This window comes from Oryzias melastigma, linkage group LG5 (assembly GCF_002922805.2).
Source record: "Oryzias melastigma strain HK-1 linkage group LG5, ASM292280v2, whole genome shotgun sequence".
Classification (NCBI taxonomy): Eukaryota; Metazoa; Chordata; class Actinopteri; order Beloniformes; family Adrianichthyidae; genus Oryzias; species Oryzias melastigma.
Window position 1 is genome coordinate 9,850,441 of NC_050516.1, and position 12,785 is coordinate 9,863,225.

At 42.0% G+C, this 12,785-nt stretch overlaps 2 protein-coding genes across 11 annotated transcripts in view; both read right to left on the reverse strand.

The window, feature by feature from the left end:
• Positions 1-12,785, reverse strand: part of dlgap4b (discs, large (Drosophila) homolog-associated protein 4b) — a 707,978-nt gene that overhangs the window by 616,545 nt on the left and 78,648 nt on the right. The gene's annotated exons all lie outside the window — the stretch shown is intronic.
• Positions 1-12,785, reverse strand: part of LOC112145516 (dynamin-2) — a 44,869-nt gene that overhangs the window by 10,397 nt on the left and 21,687 nt on the right. For 5 of the 6 annotated variants that reach the window (XR_002919087.2, XM_024270797.2, XM_024270799.2 and 2 more), the window contains exons 12-18: positions 7,631-7,701; positions 5,383-5,437; positions 4,709-4,819; positions 4,426-4,535; positions 4,236-4,347; positions 1,298-1,465; positions 768-994 (exon numbers count right to left, since the gene is read on the reverse strand). Coding sequence is in view for 5 of the 6 variants with exons in the window: in XM_024270797.2 (XP_024126565.1) it covers positions 768-994; positions 1,298-1,465; positions 4,236-4,347; positions 4,426-4,535; positions 4,709-4,819; positions 5,383-5,437; positions 7,631-7,701 (854 nt within the window). In the remaining variant the exon portion in view is untranslated. Of the gene's footprint in view, positions 1-767; positions 1,024-1,297; positions 1,466-4,235; positions 4,348-4,425; positions 4,536-4,708; positions 4,820-5,382; positions 5,438-7,630; positions 7,702-12,785 lie in introns of those variants that run through there. The other variant, XM_024270798.2, reaches the window with a different exon arrangement.

Genomic DNA, 12,785 nt, shown 5'->3' on the forward strand with positions numbered 1-12,785 from the left:
ACATGTTCTGCAATTAGGTCTTTTACATTATTACACTATTACATTATTACTTTTACATATTATTTGAATGTTTTAGAAAGTATGTATTTTTTATCAAAATATTTTCATTGTATATCCTTTTTATTGATATATTAAATTCTATTTTTATTTGTTGTTTTTAGCTTTTTTTGTGACAATTTTGACATCCGTCCAGGGACAACAGATGAAAAATAGGCGGTGGGCTCATTCTGGCTCATTGCATGTGCTCTGCCCCTGAGAAATACAGAAAACTGAATTGAAAACAACTGATTTATTTAAAAGGTTTTTGAGGTGTATTTAAATGGACATACTTCACAAAACTGCAGTGGAAACACTTTTTTCCTAATCGAATGAATCATACAGTAACTAGTACTTGAATGTGTGATTGGCTGCACATCTTCTGTCAAACTCATTTTAGGTACATTGCTGCTTGTTTTGGCTTAGATTTTCTCTACAGAAGTTGTTAATCTCAATTCACTTTTCCTTGTCAATAAAGTGGTATATAATTAATATAAAATAGTTTCCAATTCTTATATTAAACTTTATTTGTCGTAAAATCTGAGGAGTTTGCAAAGTGTGAGCCGTTTTACCCCACACTGCAAATCCTGATTTGTTTGAAAGAAAGTGTAAGCAGAACTTTTTTCATATGGAAACAGCATGTGCCTATAGCAGGAAGTGACCAGGTTTTACCACTTCATCCTTCACTTGTCGTTTTTTGGCAGATAATCTATATTTCCCATGTTTGTCACCTTGGTTCTTTGGTGATCCAGGTGTCATCAACAGGAGGAGGCACTGGGGTAGAGATGGTGGTGGTGCTGATGTCTCCGATGATGAGGAGGGCCTCTTTAAGAGCATGATACATCCTCAGCATCTCATCTCTCCTCTGAGCCTGCTCCGCTGACTCCTCCATCAGACTGCCCTGGTCTCCAGCCGAGTACAGGTAGGCCAGCAGCTCGGAGTGGATGAAGTCCTTCGTCTGAATATTGGAGAGGAAAAGAGGAATACCTGATGGTATGAGAACAACCCAAACAAATCTATGAAACTCCAGTTTATTGATCCTAAACAACAAAAGTCAAAATTCCATCTTATTCTGGACCTCGTTTCCTAGCCATGCTCAGACTCGTCAGTCTGTTCCATCAGCTATGCTCTCTACCAGTCTCTAAACAATAACCCCATAACCCACTAGAGCTTTCCTCATCTGCTTCCAGTGCTGAGGCATCAAATCTGCAGGAAAATGTGTAGAAGCAGAAGATGAGAGTAGACCAGCAAGCATCCATACATTGTTGATCATGAGGTGCATGATGGTCTTGGGCATGAGGTCTCTGATGGACTTATTGACGATGCTGATGTAAGAGTCCACCAGATTTCGGATAGTCTCCACCTGACGTTCCAGCTGTGGGTCCATGGACACCGTGTCACTCTGATTCAAAGAGTCTTCATTTTCTGTCTGAAGAACCACAGGTTGGAAAAAGAGGGAACAGAAAGTTAGTACAAAGACACGGATCCATGAAGAGTCTCTCCCCAGAGACAGAACCTCATAGAGAACCAGATTTTTTTTATATCAGACTGTGGTGAATCTATTTTAGTGCTTCTGTTTGAAAAAATATTTAAAGTCTTATTCCCATCCACCAGTACAGGTGACCCCTACAGGGGCTGACCTGTACAGGTGCAGCAGGGTTTTGGGTTGTCGGGTTTATCTTAAGGGGAGAGCAGGAGTGTCTTACAGTTCTCTTGAGGTTTGTACGTCCACCTCAAGGGACAAATTCGCTGCTGACTGAATAATTTCCTCATTCCTAACAGTCAGGCGCACGTATCACATGAACAGGACTAACGGGCTTCTTGGGTGGTAAAGAAAAAGAAAAATCTTTACTACACACCTGAGTCCCACCTGAACCCTAATATGTAAGTGTTCACTACAACCTGTCGCCTGCAGCACACCTGTATAAAACATGTAAACAAATATTTTCCCTCTGCAGGTTAAATGAACCGTCTACAGCTTTCATTTTTCGTGCGGGTCACCTGCTTGTCCCGTTGACCATTTTTCACCAACAGGCAGCCCACATCCACCCGTAAGGACAGTAGGACTGAGGTGTTCACACCAAGCAGGTATATCATCAGGACCAAGAGCCTTTCCACTCTTCATCCTCTTCAAAGCCCCTCTCACTTCACCTTTACTAATCTTTCTTACTTCCTGCTCCACAACCGTCACCTCTTCTACTCTTTGTTCTCTCTCATTCTCTTCATTCATCAACTCTTCAAAGTATTCTTTCCATCTTTCCATTACACCACTGACACCTGTCACCACATTACCATTCCTATCCTTGATCACCCTAACCTGCTGCATGTCCTTCCCATCTCGATCTCTCTGCCTTGCTAGTCTGTACAGGTCAGTCTCTCCCTCCTTACTACCCAACCTAGCGTACAAGTCATCATAAGCTCTTTGTTTGGCCTTTGACACCTCTACTTTCACCTTACGCTGCATCTCCCTGTACTCCTGTCTACTCTCCTCAGTCCTCTCAGTGTCCCACTTCTTCTTAGCTAGTCTCTTACTCCGTATACACTCCTGCACCTCCTCATTCCACCACCAAGTCTCCTTATCAACTCTCTTTCCTGATGACACACCAAGTACACTCCTACCTGTCTCCCTGATCACATTAGCTGTAGTTATCCAGTCATCTGGGAGTACCTCCTGACCACCCAGAGCCTGTTTCAACTGTTTCTTAAAAGTCATGCAACAATCTTCTTTTTTCAGCTTCCACCAGTTTGTCCTCTTCTCTGCCTTTGCCCTCTCTTTCTTCATCTTCTTCACCACCAGAGTCATTCTACACACCACCATCCTGTGCTGTCTGGAAACACTCTCACCAACCACTACTTTACAGTCACTGATCTCCTTCAGATTACACCGTCTACACAAGATGTAGTCTATCTGTGTGCTTCTACCTCCACTCTTATAGGTCACTCTATGTTCCTGTCTCTTCTCAAAGAATGTATTCACTATCGCCATTTCCATCTTTTTTGCAAAATCAACCACCATCTGTCCTTCTACATTCCTCTCCTGGATACCAAACCTGCCCATCACCTCCTCATCACCTCGGTTTCCTGCACCAACATGACCATTGAAATCTGCACCAATGACAACTCTCTCATTTCCAGGGATGCTCATCATCACTTCATCAAGATCCAACCAGAACTTCTCCTTCTCTTCCAGCTCACATCCTACCTGTGGGGCATACCCACTAACAACATTGAACATGACACCCTCCATTTCTATCTTCAGACTCATCACTCTATCTGACACTCTTTTTACCTCCACAACACTCCTAACAAACTCCTCCTTTAGGATAACTCCTACTCCATTTCTCTTCCCATCTCCACCATGATAGAACAACTTGAACCCTGCTCCTAAACTTCTAGCCTTGCTACCTTTCCACCTGGTCTCCTGGACACACAGTATGTCTACCTTTCTCCTCTGCATCATGTCCACTAACTCTCTACCCTTTCCTGTCATAGTTCCAACATTCAAAGTCCCAACTCTCAGTCCAACACTAGTGACTTTCCTCTTCTCTCTCTCCCTACGAACCCGCCTTCCTCCTCTCCTTCTTCCACCAACAGTAGTCCAATTTCCACCGGCACCCTGTCGGTGAACAGCACCGATGGCGGTCGTTGTTAACCCGGGCCTCGACCGATCCGGTATGGATTTCGTAGGTCTGATTTGCATATTTGATTTGGCAAGATTTTACGTCGGATGCCCTTCCTGACACAACCCTCTGTATTTATCCGGGCTTGGGACGGGCACAATGAGACCCTGGGTTGGGCCCCCTCGTGGCTACATTTCATGTAGCGATGAGACAAAAATCTTTAAACCTTAGCTCCTCCCACATGCAGTAGTAGTATTTATTAACACAATTTTGGATGAGGGTTGAGCACTAAATTTGACGCACAAAGCGCATTTAGTGTGAACGCTGTATATGACTGTGACCTCACAGAGACAAAAGTCACCACTATGACAAAGCAGCCCTTGAATTTATTTTTAGCTGTTGGACTTAATTTATAAATACATAACATTATTGATTTAAAACAATATCTATAAATGGATCAATAGCGGCTACAGATTATTTACTTCATGTATCATTACACCAAGAACATATTTGAGTCCACAATTACACTAAACCCAGTAAATTCTGTGCATGAGAGCAAGTGAAGACATGTCTTTGCACCTGGCCTTTATCCGGGTAGACACCAGCCCTGAGGAAGGAGGCCTTCCAGCTGTCCACTTCCTCCTGGGTGTCACAGGCCAGCTCGATCTGACGCAGATCTTTGTACACATTCCTGGGGGGCGCACACACAACAGCTCAGCTCAAATCAGAAAGATTAAAGACGAACATGATATTGTCAAGACGAGTCCACCTCTGTTCTGTATTGAAGATGGCAAAGACGTGCTTGCTGGACATGAAGCCTTTTTCCACATCCCTCAGCTTCAGGTTGTCCAGAGGCAGCATGTACTTCTTCTCCTTTTCCTGACACACAATGACATGAAATACATCAACTCATCAAATGAATCTTAAACTTATCAAGTAAATTGGTGCAAATTCATCCTGACAAATGACTTCTACAAATAATCAATCAATTGTATTCCGAATTCTAAATAGCAAACAGAATGAAAACAGGCTGCATGCTTCAGCTGACCTACCTCTTCATCTTTGTACCAGGACAGAGACTCTGCAGTCAGAACAAACCAGTAGTCTTTGGAGCCTCCCTTCATGATGCTGATGTTGATGGTGAGCCAGCCTCTGCGGATCACCTACACAAGAGCCCCCACAGCAACACAACATTGAACACTGCGACGTTTAGCTTTGGATTCACATAAAATACATGAAACAATGCATGAAGGTCTGCATCTTGACTGCACCAATAACGTGTCGCAAATAAAAATGTCCATCAGTTTTAGAGCTGGTCGCTCGTAAGCATGCGCTAAAAACATTAGCATTAGCAAGTTACCTTTGAAGTTTGCTATGTAGGACGACAAATACAATCCCTAACATCATTTATAGTGACTCTTGTTAGCTCTAAAAGACATCTTTTAAAGTCCAAACACTCCGCTATTTCCACATTAACAATAGCCCACGGCACCGACTGGACAGGACTGAGCATTCAAAGACTGCATGCGGAAGTAGGTTGTGCATATAGCCCATACCAGTTTGAGCCTTTAGCTAACCAATATTTAAATCATAATTAAATCCTGTATTCGTGATACCATCTAGAAAAAGAAGAACAAATACAAGAAGAAAATGTACGAAAGGGGAGAGGTGAGGAGCATGCTGGGAAAAGTGTAGAACAGCAGAGCTGCTGCACAGGGTCCCTGACCTGGTTGGGAATGACTCTCTTCTTGGTGGCATTAGCAGCTGTCCTTTGCTGAGCACTGCCAGGAGAAAGGTTCAACAAACTTCCATCAACAACAGTATTCCCTCTGCTATGAGACATGTACAGGAAAACACAGAAGATGCTGAACTGCCTTACACCTAAACCATTAAATGAACCAGTTCAAAACTGCACTTTTCAATCAGTCCATGAACATAAGGCTAAATTGTTTTCAGTGGTCTTTTAATTATGATTAAGCCATTTTTAGACTAAATTAAAAAGTTTTTGTAGTTTTTTAACAAATAGTTTCTGTAGAGCAGCAGGAATGCATTAGTAATTCACCTGTGAATCGTGGATGGGACTGTTGAAAGTTAGCCTCGTTCATTCCCCATCAAGCCTTCCTTTACACTCCCTCCTAGCTTATAGTGTCTCACAAGCCCAGCCTAACAGAGTACCAAGAAACGGCGAGTAATATTACAGGAATATCGTTGCCGTGGTTCTCGCCCTTGCTGGGGCGGCTGGAGTCCTGCACTGCAGCCTCACAGCTGTGGAGTGGACTCCGTGGCTGTCCCGGTCTGGGTGGGTGCCGTGGTGATGTTCCTGTGACCAAAGTGGCTCCTGGTATGATAGAATCCTCAATACTGTTTCCTCACAGCAGAGCTGTGTATTTACAATTTTCATTTAGAAATTATTTTTAGAAGTATGGGTTGTATGTGTCAATGGAGGGGAGGGGGGAAGGGTGGGTTTGATTTTAACTGTATATGTTTTTGTTTTTAAATGTTAGGCGCTTCGAGTTTCCCATAGTATGAAAAGTGCTTTTTTTCTCTGCCTTATTTATTAAAATAGAAGATCGGTTTTGTCCAAAAACTACAAATAAATGCCATATTATCTCTTTAATTTAATAAAAACAAATAAAAAAAAGCTTAAGTTCATTTTAGACAGAGTTTTATTACGCTGATCTCACAGCTGCACAGCAGGACGCCTGAGGGCAATTAATAAATATTAACGAGTTAACCACGTTTTATTCATTGTGCACGTTAACGGGTCAACATTCACAGCCCTAATAAATACTGTTTAGAATTCTTTGTTTTCTTATTTGAATTCTGGAGGATGTGGGCGGAGTCACCAGCAAGAGAATTAAAGGAGAAAAGTTGCAGCTGTCAGGGGAGGAAATACGGCTGGTGGAAGACTACGAGCGACACCAGGAAGGAATGATAAAGGATAACCGGATTACAGGAGGAAACTGAATCCACATGGATTCTGGTGAGATCATTCCATTTATTTTTGGACTAACGTTTCCTGGTGATTTATGTTTTTGGACTTTGAAATGTTGGTTTGAACACAGCAAGAGAGACTAGAATAAAAATACTTTTTTTCATTTAGTTTTGGGGAATTTGGAGGATTTGTGTTTATATATTTGAATTTAGTTTGAATTGATTAAAAAGGTGAGTGAGTTAAATTCTGTCAAAAGTGTGTGTTATCCAGCTGGTTACCCAGCTTCACATCAACTTTAGGTTTTCTCTTTCCTGCTCTCAGTCTATTCACACAAAGCACCAACACTTGAGCAGAAATGCTTGCTAATAGCACAATGGCATGGTGTAGTGTTGCTCATTCCTGCTGTTCATCCAGTTAACCTCATTACCTAGTTTCAGAATCTGATGACTGTTTTCTTTATGATACAGAAAGCATGACATATAAACCTTCAAATTAAAATGTAGCATTATTACAAAACACTTGCATTGCTTTAGAGTTCAGTGCATTGACAAACACAGTGATTATTTTGATTCAGATACTGTGTTGCAGGTTTGCTGCTCCTGATAAGGAAATGAGAAAAATGCTGACATAACACAGCTTGGGGAGTACAGGGCAGTACTGTGATTACTTTAAACTCTAAAAGACCTTTCAGATATCAAAGAAAGGTACTGCAAGTCATCAACATGGAATGTGTTATTGTGTTGATAACCTAACACATGCATGGTTTGTGCTCTCTTAGGTCTTTCTGTTGGACACAAAAGCCATCATGACTGTTGGATAGAACCAAGTGGTTACATGGGGAATACAGATCTTGATATTTATGATTTTTTTAGTCCATGCTAATAACTACTGTTGTTTAGTTTAAACATACTAATCCATGAAATTGTTTTTATTAGAGCCCATAGAATACCATAATACATCATATGCATTGGGACATAAACTGGATAGAGGACGTTTGCAGTCACAATGAGGCTCATGTAACAAGAAGACGCTGTCTTACTTGGCAAATCCAATGAAATCCTCATGATTAGTGTTGATATAGGAGAGCTCAATGTCAATCAGGAGCAGCACCTGCAGGAAAAACATTCATTAGCTGTATGGGTGGGCTGATAAAATCCATTAATCGATTTGAATCAATCTAAACGTAATGGATCAATTATCAATTCATAAAAATATAGATCGATTTAGCACATAAAGCTAAAGTCTGCTAGCTTCATGCTAACGTTTAATGGACTTTCCCATAAGACGGCTAATGCTAACGTTCGGTCGACCTAAACATACATTCTGACTAAATGAACATCTTTATAAACTCACAGACATGAACTTTACAAACTCTTTAAGGAAATATTTTTTAATAGTAACTATTTGTGATCTAAAACACAGTTTTTTCCTCATTCTTTCTTCTTCTTCTGGAATAAGGTGTAATGCTATAGTGTGATCTCCACCTAGTGTCCAAACTGAAACGTCCTCCAGGAGAAGCAGAACAATGTTTCCAATGTTAATGATCTGAACATTTTAGTTAGAACTTCTCCTTTAGAGAATCCATGTAACACTGGATGATATTAACAATCTCATTATTTCACTGATACATTTAGAGTAAGTGAACTGGATCAATTAATATAAATATATTCAAATCATATAGTAGATTATTAATGTATTTATAAACAAATATTTGTAAATCTGTAAACTCAAAATTGAATTGAATCAAATTGAATTAAGAGGCTCGAAAGAATAAAAAAAAAATCAGAATTGGATTGATCCAGGCTCTTGTGAATCGAATCAAATCGTTTCTGGAATTTATTATCAATACCCAAAATTAGTTAGCTAATATTTTAGCATTAAGCTTGCTATTTAGACAAAATTGGATATTTCTAGTTTTTAAGGCTAACTTGCAGTTGGCTAGTATTCTAGAATTAAGCTAGCTGTTTTGGCTAATTCAGACATTTTTCTAGTTTTTAAGGTTAATTTGGAGTTAGCTAATATTTTAGCATTATGCTAGATAGATATCAGTTTGAGCATGTTCATTTATCAGCACTAGCATCTTCAGCAGCCACATTCAGTTTACTGCAGTCACACTAGCATTATTGCAAGTAATGCCATCTACTGTATCTTTTTATATTTTTTTGTTTTGTTAAACTGGTTTATTTTTATTACCACTGCATATAAGACTATAACAATGGAAACAAATAGAGTAAGCTGTTTTTGGATTGTTTTACCGTTTAAAGGTGCACCGAACGTGATTTGTGCGGCGGAGGGGGCCAGCTCCGATGTTAATCAATGGAACAGGCGCGCTCTGAGGCACATTGGAGCCCTGTGGCGCGATTTGAGCAACGGGCGCGGCACAAAAGTCTGCCATCAGCCTGATTTGAGAGGCAAGGAACGAATTGGGCGGCACAGACAAAATGTCCTGAAGTTTGGCAGGTCGCTGCATTGCATCAGCCAATCAGGAACTCAACTTTCAATGACTCGATCAGCTGCTAGAATACGATTCCAAAGACAGCGTTTTTGTCCAGAACTTTCAACTTTTCCTTTTCCCATTTGAGCCGCAGGTTTGTAGAACTCATCCGGCTACTTTGGGGTGAAGCCGGGATAAACTCTGGACAGATCGTCGGCTTTCGCTCCCGCAGTAGAGCTCACTCATTCGATATGCCGGCAGACAGAGAGCTGCTGCGGGGTGCAGAGGCTGCTGCCTCAATGAGACATTAAAAAAAAGGTGTGATGGAATTTCTACATTTCCTCCTTAGTTTTCATCCATGACATTTAGTGAGCGACTTTTGTACACAGTTAGAAGTCACAAGATGTGTTTGTTTCTTGCCAGGGCATTCTATCATGATGTTAAAACATTTTGACTTCATTGGAACATCTTGTCCATTTTTAGATATGAAACCTTAAAAACACTATCTGAAGTTCCTGATTAGAGTTTGTCTGTGCTTCTGTATAAAAGGTGCTGGCCCCTCCTAACAAGCAGAGAATCTGCAGACTCCTCTCTGCGCAGCGTGTTTTTCTTTTCTTTTACTCTGTTGAATAAACACCCTTGAAAATGCTTGACAAACATTTCTTTATTCCATCGGATCTAGCAAATTTCCACCACAAAGGAAAAATGTCTCCTAATTTTATTCCCCCCTTGGATTAATATGCAACAGTGAGCCTTCAAGCTCAGCCACAGAGACACAGAAACATTGCAGAAGTAGCTGTCGCGAATAATAATCATGTAAACCCAAACATGGAGACATGATTACTGATGTTTTTGTAGAACTCTTCACAATAAATAAACCTGATTCCTCTGCATGTGTCATTCTAAGTGAGATATCCACAGACAGAGCTGGTAGCTCCTCCCACATGCGGCTGCAGCTTCAGAAACACATTTCTTGACAGGCAACAAACAGTGAATTTGCCACGGGCAAAAGAGGGGCAGGGCATGCAAATCGCGTTTGGTGTGAAAGCACCTTCAGGGATGCTCCTGTGGTTGGTTCTTATTTAAAACCTAAGTTTTGATCATTCTAAGTTTTTGTCGAGGAGCAGAACTGCTGATCATCCATCTATCAGATCATGTTCAAGAAGGTTGAAACTATCTCATGTCTGGAGTTTAAGGGCCCACTGTTATGTTGGATGTGGATACCTTTAGCCAAAATCAGAAGCCAAAGAGGAAACCAACTTGTTTGTGGAAGCAAAACATACAACTTTGATTGAAACTAAAGCCTTACTCGCGTGCACCCGGACACCTGTAAAGATGCTTTTTAGGTTGTCCTAAAGAGTCCCATCTTAAAGAGAGCTCAGGTGTGTCTTACAGCTCCCTAGAGGCTCGTATGACCATGTGTCATGAAAATGGAACGTACTATTGTGGTGTGTGTGGTAAAGATATCATGTGGTATTTGTAAGGATATGGAAGTTATGCCGGGTTCACACTTGACGCGGAAGCGGCGCGGAACGGAGGCTGCTTCCATTTGGCGCCCTTGTTAACCTATGGCGTCGTTCACACCAGGCGCGGAGCGGCACGGTCCTCCATGGAGGGCCGTGCAGTGCAGCGCATCATTTCGGTGTCTGCTTTATTTTGTCCGTGAGCGTTCCGCGTCAATTCTGGCAGGAAGTTAAATCAAAATACATGAGATAATCCGGTTTATTTTCAAAATAGTACAAATTTTTCACAATAAAACATCGCAATTGACAAATGTGATCCTGTTTTCGTGTCTAAACAGACTGTAGAGATAAAAAAAAAACATACAATCGCAGCACCCACACACAGTCACGCGCGAGCACAGACACACCAAAACAGACAGACATGCACACAAAGATCAACATAGGCTAGAAAGCAGACTCCGGTGCGGGGCGCGGGGTTTCGGGAGTGAAAAAGCAACAAGAGAGAGGCAGAGTGCAGCTCCTCTTAGCAGAAACATGGGGTAATACACTGCTCACAAAAATTAAAGGAGCACTTTACAGAAACACAATAGATATATCAGATCTCAATATGAAGTTGGATATCTATACAAATAACGACAGGGCAGTGTCTTAGGAACAAAAGGATGAAAGTCTTTTAATGGAAATAAAAGTTTTCAGTCTACAGAGGCTCAATTGTGTAGACACCATAACATCAGAGTGAAATGAAGATGTGGCAGGCTAGTCCATTTTTTCTAAACTTAATTTCTACAACTCAAAATGCTTTTCAGTATCTTGTGTGGCCCCCACCAGCTTGTATGCATGCTTGACAACGTGGCGGCATGCTCCTAATGAGACGACGGATGGTGTCTTGTGGCATTTCCTCCCAGATCTGTGTGAGGGCATCCCTGAGCTGTTGTACAGTCTGAGGAGCAACCTGGCGGCATGCTCCTAATGAGACGACGGATGGTGTCTTGTGGCATTTTCTCCCCTCTGGTGTGACCTGGAGAGCGGAGCGGACTCCGCGCGCACTACTCTCCGTGACGCTTCGCGGCGCTTCCGCGTCCAGTGTGAACCCGGTGTTACACGCACTTATGTCGTACAGGTGATGCAGTCATACGGTGTTCTTAAGGCATACTCTAGTCCAGGGGTGTCAAACTCCAGGCCTCGAGGGTCGCATTCCTGCATGTTTTCCAACATACCCTGCTCTGGCACCTTTTAATTGGCTGAACACACCTGAGCCAGGTAATCTATGGCTTGCACATTTGGAAATCATGCAGACACAGCAGCCCTCGAGGCCTGGAGTTTAACACCTGTAGAATGTCCACACAAACTACACTGACTGCCTAATTTCCTCATTTCTAACAGTCAGGAGTATGCAAGTTCTTTTCAAGTGATAAGTGTGTGCACAAAAAGTGCAAGCTCTTGAGAAATCTGCAGGATTTGGGGGGGTATTAAATAAAAAAGCATTTTACCTACTTCCCTCCAAATGCGGTTTAAGTGTTTACTACGACCTGTCGTAGAGGAGGTGTGACTAAGACTTTAATCTGGTGTTTTTTTTAAGCCTGCAGCTATTGCAGTACAGTATAGGAATTGCTATGCACCAATCCTTGCTGTTCCTAAAAGATCTTACTAGGGTTACAATGCCAGTCATTATACAAATCTCTATTTCTGGCACTCACCAGCAGACGCTCTTCTCTGAGCTCCCTTATCTATCTCTCAACCAAGGCTCTTTGTTTCGAGGCCGCACTCTGCTTTTCTCATCTTCAAGATCTATGGATCTAATCGGCGGGGCTGCAAATGCGATTGACCAAAGCTTCTCTACCATGAGAAGAGGGAGAACAGGGGGTACATATGTGGCTGGATGTGTGAATGACCTTAGGGGCAAATGGAGCATTTTCTGCCTGTAGAAACTCTCTCTGGAAGACGGTGAAGATGTTTACATCATTGGATTCATGATCTCCGGCTTTCTGCTGTTTGGAACTGCCAGAAGCTGGATGTATTGGCACCTGGACGTATCAGAACCTGGACGTATTGGCACCTGGATGTATCAGAACCTGGATGTATCAGAACCTGGACGTAGCGGAAGCTGGATGTATCAGAACCTGGACGTATCAGAACCTGGACGTATTTGCACCTGGATGTATTAGAACCTGGGCATATTGGCACCTGGATGTATCAGAACCTGGACGTATCGGAACCTGGAGGTATCGGAACCTGGATGTATTAGAACCTGGAGGTATTGGAACCTGGGCGTATCAGAACCTGGACGTAGCGGAAGC